This window comes from Triticum urartu, chromosome 4A, assembly GCF_056163025.1.
Source record: "Triticum urartu cultivar PI428250 chromosome 4A, HENAU_Tu73, whole genome shotgun sequence".
Taxonomy (NCBI): Eukaryota; Viridiplantae; Streptophyta; class Magnoliopsida; order Poales; family Poaceae; genus Triticum; species Triticum urartu.
This window is the reverse complement of record NC_141876.1, coordinates 10477775-10489664: the sequence shown is the minus strand read 5'-3', so window position 1 is coordinate 10489664 and position 11890 is coordinate 10477775. Positions and strand designations below refer to the sequence as shown.

At 45.2% G+C, this 11890-nt stretch overlaps 3 protein-coding genes and 1 pseudogene across 3 annotated transcripts; 2 read left to right on the top strand and 2 right to left on the bottom strand.

Annotated features, from left to right (window-relative positions):
- Positions 1–663: 663 nt before the first annotated feature.
- LOC147974400 (uncharacterized) lies at positions 664–1373 on the top strand. The gene is made up of 3 exons (XM_087519464.1): positions 664–1020; positions 1100–1246; positions 1341–1373. The coding sequence occupies exons 1-3, from the start codon at positions 664–666 to the stop codon at positions 1371–1373; spliced, it is 537 nt and encodes a 178-aa protein (XP_087375590.1).
- Positions 1374–1417: 44 nt separating this feature from the next.
- On the top strand, positions 1418–3474 carry LOC147974399 (uncharacterized). Its single transcript, XM_087519463.1, has 7 exons — positions 1418–1568; positions 1654–2248; positions 2333–2538; positions 2625–2825; positions 2896–3027; positions 3106–3218; positions 3288–3474. The coding sequence occupies exons 1-7, from the start codon at positions 1509–1511 to the stop codon at positions 3472–3474; spliced, it is 1494 nt and encodes a 497-aa protein (XP_087375589.1). The 5' UTR covers positions 1418–1508.
- Positions 3475–4950: 1476 nt separating this feature from the next.
- On the bottom strand, positions 4951–6453 carry LOC147974398 (protein FAR1-RELATED SEQUENCE 5-like; annotated as a pseudogene).
- Positions 6454–6523: 70 nt separating this feature from the next.
- On the bottom strand, positions 6524–7583 carry LOC147974397 (uncharacterized). The gene is made up of 3 exons (XM_087520031.1): positions 7407–7583; positions 7257–7322; positions 6524–7171 (listed from the first exon to the last, which is right to left on the bottom strand). The coding sequence occupies exons 1-3, from the start codon at positions 7581–7583 to the stop codon at positions 6524–6526; spliced, it is 891 nt and encodes a 296-aa protein (XP_087376157.1).
- Between the last annotated feature and the right edge of the window lie 4307 nt (positions 7584–11890).

The following is an 11890-nucleotide window of genomic DNA, read 5'->3' as shown; positions in this document are numbered from 1 at the left end:
TCACGCCGACGCCGCCCCAACGCGCGCGACGGCCCTGAGGCCATCTGCCACCAACGCCAAGTCACGCCGACGCCGCCCCAACGCCCGCGACGGCCCTGAGGCCATCTGCCACCGACGCCATCTGCGGCCGACGCCGTCGCCCCCGTTGCCATGATCTAAGTACTGCGTAAATACATACCAAAGATTTTTTCAGAAATCATAGTGTTTTTAAAAAAACTTTAAAATTATTTACAGGTGGAGACCGACGCCATCTGCTACCAACGCCACCGCGCCGTCGTCCCCAGGGCCGGCCCTGATCCCATGGCACGAGGTACTATTCATTTATCATGTTTATCATGTGCCCATATAAAGTAGCTAATATTTTTTTTGCTCCTATTCCTAGCGACGGTGGAGTATGGAGAGATTTTTTGTTCGGTTGAGAAGTGGTGTCTGTTGGTCAACAAACTAAACTCTAGGCAGAAAAAGCGTTTTGCAAGCACTAGTCTTGGAAAAATGCTGATGATACCTTGTGTGCTCATGCGCAAATGTTTGCTCCAGTTCATTATTAAATCGTATTCGTTGGACAGCAAAAGGTTCATCATGCCATCAAAAAATGGTGCGATATCATTGCGCACCGAAGATATGTTTGAAATTTTCGGGCTACAGAACAAGGGCAAAGATGTCATGAAAGCGCTAGGAAAAGGGGGGTTAAAGGAGAAGGTGAAGGTGCCTAGTCGCTTTTTAGATTCCAATACGGGGGAAATGATGATAGACGACCTGATTGAGAACATCGTTGCCAGTGGCACATATGATGATGATTTCCTCCGTAGAATTGTTCTGCTTCTTCTAGGCACGGTTCTTGCACCACAGTCCACGATAGAAGTTCCTAATGCTTATTACAAGTTAGTGCACGATGTGGAGGCCATCAAAGCATATAATTGGAATGCGTTTACGTTACGCGTTTGCGTGGAAGGCATCACAAAGACCTTATCAGATCTTACAAAATTTACTTGGCCGATCGGAAACCTTGCGCTCCTACAGGTAAATCTTATGTTATATTTGTTTCTTTTGAACTATAGTTTGTGAATTTTGTTTGCTAATATACTTCATGTTCATGCAGTACATGTTTTGGGAGAAAGTGCAGCCACTGGATGATGAGGCATTTGATCCATTAGCTAATGAGTATCCATTGATGCTTAATTGGTCAGAAGATGAGGCTAAGAAGCGTGACGCATACGACACGGCATACGGTCGTGGTAATGGGACGGTAAGTTACTATTTATGTGTTACTATTTCGTACTACATGCACTTAAGTTACTATTTATATGTTGAGAAATTTTAATTGATTTTACCTGTTACAGATTGATGACGTGATAAGTGAGAAGTACAGGTAGACATTAATTGCTCAACAAGGAAGAAAGGCGGAGGAAGAATTACAGCAAGAATTAGAGCAGGAAGATCGTGTCCAAAAAAAGAAAGATAATAGAGATGAGGCTTCATCGAGCAGGGATAGTACATTAGATCAGGTGATGAAATGCATCAAAGATATGCAAAAAGAAATTAGACTTCTCCCTCAAAAATGTGCTGAGGTAATATGAGTGATGTGTACTTCAGTTTACATTGGATTATTCATAATTTATGCATGTAGTTAATGCAATTAATGTGTCATTGCAGATAGTAGTGGAGAAGCTGGAGAAGAAAGGTCTTGTCTTCAAGCCAAACAAGGGGTCTGATGATGACATTGAGTATGTGGAGCATAGTGAAGACTGGGTGGGGAAGTATGATCCATCAAAATATTGGCCAGATGTACAATCAACTCCCGCAAAAGAAGATATGGACAACAGGGTGGACGCATCCTTCACCACTGGGAACGGGAATAAATTGGCGCGTGAGAAAGGTGTGCATCACAACACACCTGGTACAGGAGATGAAGGCGACCCCTTCGTTATTGAGGATAATGGTAATTCTCCCAACCCATCTCTTGCGACGGTAGACACGAATGACTTTCCAGCTATTACTTCAACCCCCAAGAATATGAATGAAGTGTCAGACGGGTCTAGCACCGATAAATCTGAGGAATTTAGTATGGATAGTCTGAACACCCGTATTAAAAATGCGAAAGAAAATGACACTAAGGAGAATGATGGGAAGGAGAATGATGAAAAGGAGAATGATGGGAAGGAGAATGATGGGAAACGCAAGAGGAAACGGTCAAAATATTGTCTTTCACCTTTTCTTCAGAACGATGGACGTAAACGTGCAAAGAAAAGTAAGTGCTAGGTAATTTATTCTTGCAACATACTTCTGTCCTTGCATGCACACTTTATTAACTCATTGTTTCTTACTATTTTAGGTCTATTTGGTATAAGAGCTGCTATGATTAGTACTGATTACATTAATGAGGATCACATAGAGGCCGCGAAGGTTTATATCCGGACACTGGCAGAGTCAGAGAAGCTTTGCAGAAAAACTGTTGTGCACATGACGGGAATTGGTGGGGAAACATGTACACCTGATATGCTTGAAGCCATCATTTCAAAAAAGTGGTTGCATGGCGGTGTAAGTATTAGCACTAAGTTATTAAGTTGTACATGTCATTTACATAAATTATCTAATAGGCGTATTGCTGTTATGTTATTTTGTAGGTCATCAATAGTTATTGCAACCATATGCAGACCCATAATCCTCGTGCTGACCGTCACATATTATCATCTTGGGTGTCCCACTGGCTTATTCTTCATGGTGATGGAAAGGTTAACAACTCAAAGAGGCATTTTATGGATCATTTCACAAACCAAACTAAAATGGTGTCTAGAGTTACTGAAGAGTATTTCATCAAAGATAAGGTACTTCAGTTTAGTATGATCATTCGTAGTACATCTGTGTGTACACCAACATGAATAAACTTTGTTGTAGGCATACTTTCCTTTTCATGTGGACGAAAGTCATTGGGTAACAGTTCTTATGCACAACAAGAAAAAAGAGTTTCAAGTTTTAAACTCTACTAGTAAATGCAACAAAAGAGTTCTTGCAAAGATTGCTAATCTGGTAAGCTTACAACGATATATAAAACAATATATAGTTATTCGAAACGTACTTCATATGGCTTTTTCATTTTTATTTCAGAGGACAGAAATAGCTAATGATACAAACGAGGTGAATGCTCTTATTGGAACGAAACATCCTGACGTATCTTCCTGGCCAATAAGGGAGTATGATATGCCATCACAAACAGACGGGTATGTTGCAAATGTTGAATTAGTATGTACTTGTATGATCCATCAATATTGACTTGTGGTTTCTTGCAGAGTCTCTTGTGGTCTTTTCGTGGTGAAATGCGTTCAAAGCTGGTACGGAGATGATTGGACATTTGAGTTCGATCAAGATGAGGTTAATGCTTCAAGGGGACGCATTCTAGCTGAAATACTTTTTTCAGAATGCAACACGAAGGAAGAAGTGAAAGAGAAGATCCTCAAGATCATGGAGAAGAAATGAGTCGGAGGATGGGGTGTTGGCTATTATCTCCACTAAATAAACGTGTCGTTGTCGGTACTTGATACAATTTTCATATTAAGACATCACCTCTATATTGTAATGTGGCATGGTTTAGCATGTTCCGCAACTAAATAAATGTGCCGTGGTCGGTATTTGCTACAATATCTATTTTCAATGTCACTTTTATTTGCATCATTGTCGGTGACACTCTTATTTGCATCATTGTGGGTGATGATATTTTTTTAAATGAGTATATTTGTTCTGCACTTTCGTAATAGTAAAATAATATTTTTTAAAAATATTCAGAAAAAAATGCCCAACCACCGCAGCCGGGCCCATAATGGGGAACAGATCATACCCAAATCAAGCCCAAAGGGGGCGACTCGGGCGGCTGATAGAGCCCACTAATGGGCCCGGCAACGGGGTCCAACGGGGCTGCGGGCAGTGTGATAAGAGAGGAGCTCGGTGGAGGGGGCGGAGGCAGCTATTTAAGCCGCTACTCGCGCCCCCCGGCTTCCGAGGTGGGACTAAAAATAGCGTCCCCGTCGCGCCCCACACTGCACGTGGTCGCCGCAAGGCTCAGGAGGGCTATTGTCTCGGGCCGGCCCAGTTCAGCCCAATGAAAGCACGCCGCCACTCGGCCCCTCCCCCGGCCCACGCACACTCCCCTCCCTCAGTGCACGCGGCCGCCGCAGGGCTCATGAGGCCGTTTTCGGCGCTGTCATCGGCCGGCCCAGTTCGGCCCATAGAGGCACGGCGCCACTCGCCCCCTCCCACGGCCCACGGCCGACGCCCCTCCCCCGCGCGCTGCCTCACGCCAGTTTAGTCCCACCTCGGAAGCGGAGGGGCGCGAGGAGCGACTTAAATAGCTGCCTCCGCCCCTCTTTCGAACTCCTCTCTTATCACACTGCCCGCAGCCCCGTTGGACCCCGTTGCCGGGCCCATTAGTGGGCTCTATCAGCCGCCCGAGTCGACCCTTTCGGGCTTGATTTGGGTGTATGATTTGTTCCCCACTATGGGCCCGGCTGCGGTGGTTGGGCATATTTTTTTTCTGGCAGTACAAATAAACAGAATTTTGAAACAGTAGGCATATTTTTTTTCTGGCAGTACAAATAAACAGAATTTTGAAATAGTATAAATAAACAGAATTTCGGAACTTCATATAGAAACAGTACAAATCATCACGTAACAGTACAAATCAAGTTTTCTGGCACACATGTGCAAATAAAAATAGCATAGGTTATTCAGACATAACAGTACAAATCATCACGTAACAGTACAAATCAAGTTTTCTGGCACACACGTGCGAATAAAAATAGCGTTATTCAGACATTACTCGTGCGATCACTTTTATTCTTCCTACAAACCAAGTTGCGTCTCTACACCCAGTTCCTGAACAAAACATAAAGAAATGGATGAGCAAATATAGTTGGTAAAATCAAAGTAGCAACATAACAAAAATAAAAAGGTTGCAACTCACTTCTCGTTCTTACTGCATGTAGCCTTGTTATGACCTGGGAGACCACACAGACTGCACAAAGGACCACTTTTCTTCTCTGTAAAATCTTTTGGCCTATCATTCTTTGTAACGTCGGGGCCCCCCTTCGATCGCCCCTTCTTAGGTGCACCCTTCGTCGAAACTTTCTGAGGATCACCAATACCAGGCTCAACTTGTTGCGCCTGACTTGCCTCCTTCTTCAGCATAGCATACCTTCTACTTCCTACAAGTTCCTCCTCTGAAATCTTTTTCTGCACTATTATGTTGTCCAGACATTTCATCAACTCGTCCTACAAGAAGGGATCATTTGCTGCAACATGAGAAGCTTCTGCGGTTTTAATGGTTATTGCACTATACCGTTCTCTCTCCAATGGCCCTGACCAACCCCATCCAAACATATCACTCTTCCGCTGCACAGGCAACCCATCTCTCGCATGTTTGGACAACCGATGCATGACACAACACTTTGGTATTTCAGTTAAGTTCAGATGATGGAGAACAAACAGAATGTGTTTGCATGGCAGCCCTTTCCGAACCATCCTAAGACAACTGCATGTAATAGTTTGTTCTGAGTTACCTGGTTCATAAACAACATTGTACGTGAACTTGTGGTTATCCTTCCATGTCACCATGAATGTTTGACGCCCAATTCCCACGAGCGTCTCAAATATCTCCAGCTGACCCATCTTATGCAAATCATCTTGCAGGATGTAGAAATTAGCAGGTGTGAATACTTTGGCGGCATGCTCCTCAAGGGCCTTATATTCAGTAACCGACGGTGGTTCCTTCTGGAATGCCTCGCAGTCATCGTATGCCTCGTTCTCACGCAGGCGAACTATATAGTTCTCATAATGCACCACCAAATCAACAATTGTCATACCGTAGTCCAGGTGAAGGTGAAGGCAGGAGTTGAGGCTTTCACTCCTCTGGTTACTTCGCATACCAAGGAAAAAACCATCGGAAAGATATGAAGCTGCCCAAAGTCTCCTCTTCCTGTACATCCTGTCAAGCCACTCTTCGGTTCTATCCGTCTTCCACTTATCATAGAAAGCTTTCCATCTCTGCTCAAAGTTCGCTTGAGAGGTGGCATAGTACAGGAGCGATCTGAACTCATCCAGTGACTTGTAATGTAGGTGCCTTTGCATATTTTTCTCGATATGCCAGGAGCAAAGACGATGGAAAACATCTGAAAGGACAGTCCGAATAGCCCGGATCATTGCAGCGTCACCGTCTGTGATTATTGACTTTGGCTTCACCTGACAGTTTGCCTTCATAAATGTCTACAGCAGCCACACGTATGTCCCTTCCGTCTCGTCAGCAATGATGGCACAACCAAACACTGTGGTGCAACGGTGGTTGTTAACTCCGACAAAGGGGACGAACGGCATACCGTATCTGTTCATCTTGTACGTGCTATCAAACACGACCACATCTCCGTAGTCCTGATAGTCCCTCCGCGACTGTGCATCGCACCAGAACATACTCTTCAATCGCCCTTCCTTGTCACGCACATACTCAAAAAAAACTCAGGGTCCTTCTCCTTCCTGCTCCTCATAATGCCAACTGCCGTCTCTGCATCTCCCTTTGCAATGAGCTTCGTTTTTTCTCTGCAACAAAGATTGTAAATGTCCCTCCTGATAAGCCCGCACTTATCGTACGAACCGTATCTGCTGATGAAGTTGTCCTTATAATATGCTTTCTTATCCCGGCCGCTTCCATCGCCAATATCTCCGCCCTCTGGCCATCTCCAATCCGTCTGTGTGACCACAAAAAACAAACCTCGTCGGGCCGAGCCATCGCGTGGTTGTGATCATCCACGAATGATGCGACGAACCAAACGCCACGTTCTCTGTCCAGCTTCACCACCATATGTGCACCGCAGTCGCAACGAGTCTCCGGTCTAAGCCTGCGCTTGCGGCCCTCCATGGTTATGAACTTGCTCTGCCTTCTCCCTGCCCTGGAGCAAAGAAACCGCCGGTACCGTATCATTCCCGAAGCACCTCGTTTCACCTTTTGTTTCCTGATACTAAACCCGTGCTCTCTGGCGTGATTGTTGTAGAATATGTATGCATCCCCTTGCGACCGAAAGGTCATAGCCATAACCTTCCAATGTGTCTCAAGCATCTTCTGCTCCCTTTGAGCCTCCTCAATATCAATCTCTCCCTCATCGTGATCAAGTACAAGACCATCTGACTCCTCCTACAACATTCATTTGAAAATATATATGTCAATTACTATCATTTAAATCATACTATTGATCGACGTACAACATCTAACAACTAACCTGGCTCAAGTTATCTGCAAATGATTCCTGCCAACTATGTTGCACATTGTCAACATCCACATCTTCCTGTAAATTTGTACACAAAGATATATAGTTAGCCATGCCATACTTTGCAAATTCAAAAATAAAAACAAAATATACGCCACTTACGTTCTCGCTATTTGCGCCATGTTCATTATTATCAAAATCCTCCGGAGGTAAGATATCATATGACGAGACGGAATCGTTGTCGCTGCTGTCATCATCTTCGTTCAAATTATCGTTATCGGTCTTAGTCACCTTATCAGTACCATTCTCGTCCCTCCCGAATGCGGATTCTTCGTCCATGTCAACACGCCAAACTCATAGAACTGCAAACCATTTGAAGTGTTGATTACAACAAGGACAAAAACTCATGTTGGTTTGCAAAAAAATAGAAAGACGTGTAATCCATGAACCCAGCAGCTACCATGAATTTTTTCTTAAAGCAATGGTTCAAACAACACTTTTTTGTCTTGTGTGAAACAAATAGTTGAGGTTGCCCATCGGTGTGTGCATATTGTGTGATGTCGTCATGACATAAATAAGCGTTCCTTAAATTAAGTCTGGCCTCCATTTACATTCTAGATTCATCACTTAACTAGCCCTAACTTATATCCATCATGCTCGCTAGGTTTAGATGACAAACCTTGCCCCGCGGTGTAGGCGTCGCCGGCGTTCGACGACGGCAGCTGTCCCCACCTTGAATCTAGCAGCCGGCGACGTGCACGACGAGCCACCGGCCGGATGTTTGGCAGGATCCGCTACGGGGGGTGGGGAGAGTGGTGCGGAGGCGGCGTGGCACGTCGGGCCCTTCACGTACGGGGGGTGGATGATGACGGTGAGATGCGGCGACGCACGCCGTTGGGACGGCGACGGCGGTGTCTGACGGGGTCGGACGGCGGCGTCGGACGGGGTGGGAGGGCGGTGATCCGCGGGGCCGGCGATCGGATGTGGCGGGTGAGTACACGAGGTGGGCGGGCGAGTAGACAGGGTGCTTGGACGCACGCCGTTGGGACGGCCACGGCGGCGTCGGACGGGCTCGGACGGCGGCGTCGGACGGGGTCGGAGGGCGGCGATCCGCGGCGGCGGCGATCGTATGGGGCGGCCGAGTAGACGGGATGGACGGGCGAGTAGATGGGGTGGGCGGGTAGATCGTGCGGGCAGTTTTTTTGTTTTTTTTGCATGCGCACGGTCTACGTACGCCAGTTACATCCGTATAATACGAGGTGGGCATACCTTTCTTTCGTATGACCAATCTGCCCTTCTACGTTTTGTTGGGGGGGTCTACCGAAGCAAGCCCCTTATTTATTTTGTTGATGTGATGTCTTCTGCTTTGGTCGATTCCATCACGTTGCATGTACTGTATCCACCTTTTTTTGCGAAAGATGTACCGTACGCCGTGGTACATAGATGTCAATTTTCTAAGGCGGTTGCTAGGAATCAACCGCATCCGCCTAGCCACCCCTCCGATCTGGTACCGTGGTCATTTGATCCTCGTCTGAGGCAGCTTCCTTCCTCCCCTAGTCACGCACCCAGCGCTCCCAAGCATAGACAACAACATGACGCCCGGCCACTGCACGACGACGAATGACGCCTTGCAGCAGGACGCCCTGTCGCTGCACCGGCCCGACAAACTTGCAGCAGCACGACACCTCGACGAGCGCAGCGATGACACCGGCCACTGTTCGTTTCATCAGTTGCTACGCAGCAGGATTGATTAGGGCAAAACAAGCCAGAGGGTGACGCTGGCCACCCCCATTGTTGCCGGTGTGCCTCCATAGGTGCTACTTTCCAGCTTTGCCGCCGTTGCATTAAAACATGTGTCGCCGGTGAGATCTTTGAGTTGAAGTACCGTGCTCGTTGCTTTGCGGTGCCCACCGGCGACGGCATCCTGCGGTTGCAGCGCGGGCTATCGAGTGATGCTGCGTTGCAGCATCTGCAGTCATTGGCGAGATCTTCAGGTTGCAACCCTGCGGTCACCACCACGAATGATGCTGCATTGTAGCTCCAGTGGCGCGGGATCCGGCTCGAAGCAGCACGCGTGTTGCATTGCAGCTTCGGCGACCTTCCAGCATGACCTTCTGCTTGATCTTGCTTGACCTTTGAGGCTTTCCTTCACTTATGTTGCGATCTCCTTGGCGAATGAGTCTAACATGTCCATTTGGACACGGTAGTGATCTAGCGTGTAGAGGGAGGAAGGATCATGATACTTGCTTCAGCTTCACCATCGGAACCATCAACTGGTTGACTGCTATCCATGTTGCAGAACAGGGGAGAAATGGTGCACTGTGAAGGAGTGAGGAAAAGAGAAGGCGTAGGCCTGCATACGCATGTATATATAGCACAATTGAAACGATTCATGTGTAAATTAGAATCTGAAACGATTGAGCTTCACTCAATGATAAAAAAAGGTAACTGCGGGAGACACCAAACCTTGAAACCTTCTTCTATGTGTTGGAAATTGAGATTTGCTTTGTGATGTGTTGCTCTATTACGTGATGTAGAATGAAAATTAGAACCCATGCAATGGAAAACTTCATCTATTTGTATGACCAGTGTGCCAAACTTGCTGGACAGCAAGTATATATGCCATTTTCTCAATTATAGGTGCTTATAATTGTCCCAAATTTGAATAGTAGACTACTATGAATATACTTGTTTTTCAGTAATTTTTCAGATTTTTCTGGGCAATTTAAATTTTTGCCCAAAGTATGAACAAATCTGGACAATTTCTTTTGTGGCTAGTGCTAATGCTCAGAAAAATATGCCTTCATCATCTAGTGGTACTGTTGGTATATCTGAAAACCCTAGCTCAATTTTACCTATTTCATCGGCACCACCTATGCAACAACAATATAATATGCCGTTGAATTTTTACCCTACTCAAACCAACCAGCTTGTGGCTCCACCTACATACTCTAATCCTATTATGAGTGTGCCCAATTCGGCATCAACCATAGGCGCAAGCATGTTTGGTCTTCCGCCGAATTATGGTTCGGCGTCCATCCCACAAGTTGCACCAATAGCTAGTACTCAGGTTGCTCCTATGTCATTGCCACAAACATCTTCATCTACCTCGGATCCAATTTTAGCTAAATTAAGGGAGGATTTGCATAAGATGTTTCTAGAAACTTTCGGAAACGAGCCGAAAGTAAAGAGTCGTGTGTACCAAAAGCCTTATCCTGAACACTTCGATGCAATTTCCTACCCTCAAGGTTATAAGTTTCCTGATTTTGTTAAATTTAGTGGTGAGGGTACGAAAACAACTTGGGAGCATGTTAGTCAGTATCTAGCACAATTGGGTGAAGCAAGTTCCATAGAAGAATTGAAAGTGCGTTTATTTCCATTATCTTTAACTGGTACCGCATTTTCATGGTTTGCTGCTTTACCACATGGCTCAATTCTCTTATGGTCGCAATTAGAGCAAAAGTTTCATGATCACTTTTATAGCGGCGATAATGAGCTAAAGTTGTCACATCTTACATCGGTTAGGCAGAAACATGATGAATCGGTCACCGATTATGTCAAGAGGTTTAGAGATATAAAAAACCGATGTTATAGCTTAGTGATAACTGAGAGAGTGTGCCCAATTCGGCGTCAACGCCGAATCACTTTGTCACACCACCCATAGGCGCAAGCATGTTTGGTCTTCCGCCGAATTATGGTTCGGCGTCCATCCCACAAGTTGCACCAATAGCTAGTACTCAGGTTGCTCCTATGTCATTGCCACAAACATCTTCATCTACCTCGGATCCAATTTTAGCTAAATTAAGGGAGGATTTGCATAAGATGTTTCTAGAAACTTTTGGAAACGAGCCGAAAGTAAAGAGTCGTGTATACCAAAAGCCTTATCCTGAACACTTCGATGCAATTTCCTACCCTCAAGGTTATAAGTTTCCTGATTTTGTTAAATTTAGTGGTGAGGGTACGAAAACAACTTGGGAGCATGTTAGTCAGTATCTAGCACAATTGGGTGAAGCAAGTTCCATAGAAGAATTGAAAGTGCGTTTATTTCCATTATCTTTAACTGGTACCGCATTTTCATGGTTTGCTGCTTTACCACATGGCTCAATTCTCTTATGGTCGCAATTAGAGCAAAAGTTTCATGATCACTTTTATAGCGGCAATAATGAGCTAAAGTTGTCAATCTTACATTGGTTAGGCAGAAACATGATGAATCGGTCACCGATTATGTCAAGAGGTTTAGAGATATAAAAAACCGATGTTATAGCTTAGTGATAACTGAGAGAGACTTGGCAGATCTTGTTCTTAATGGTTTGAAAACTCACATTAAAGAGATGCTAGAAAGTTATGAGTTTTCGAGCATTAATCAAGTCTTACAAAAAGCTTTGGCCCAAGAGAGTCGAAGTAAAGAGGTCCATAGGTCTGCAACCGATCGTCCTAGAATGCATATGGTTGAACACAATGATGATAATTCGGATGATCAGGTTGATGTCTATACTACTGAATTTGTTTGGTCCTCAAAGGCCAAACCCTATATGTGCAATGCTCTTAAGCCGATTCGCAAGAATCGTGATGAGGAGATGAGGTTTACTTTTGATTTATCAAAGTGTGATAAAAATATTTGATGCTCTCTTGCAAGATAAGATGAT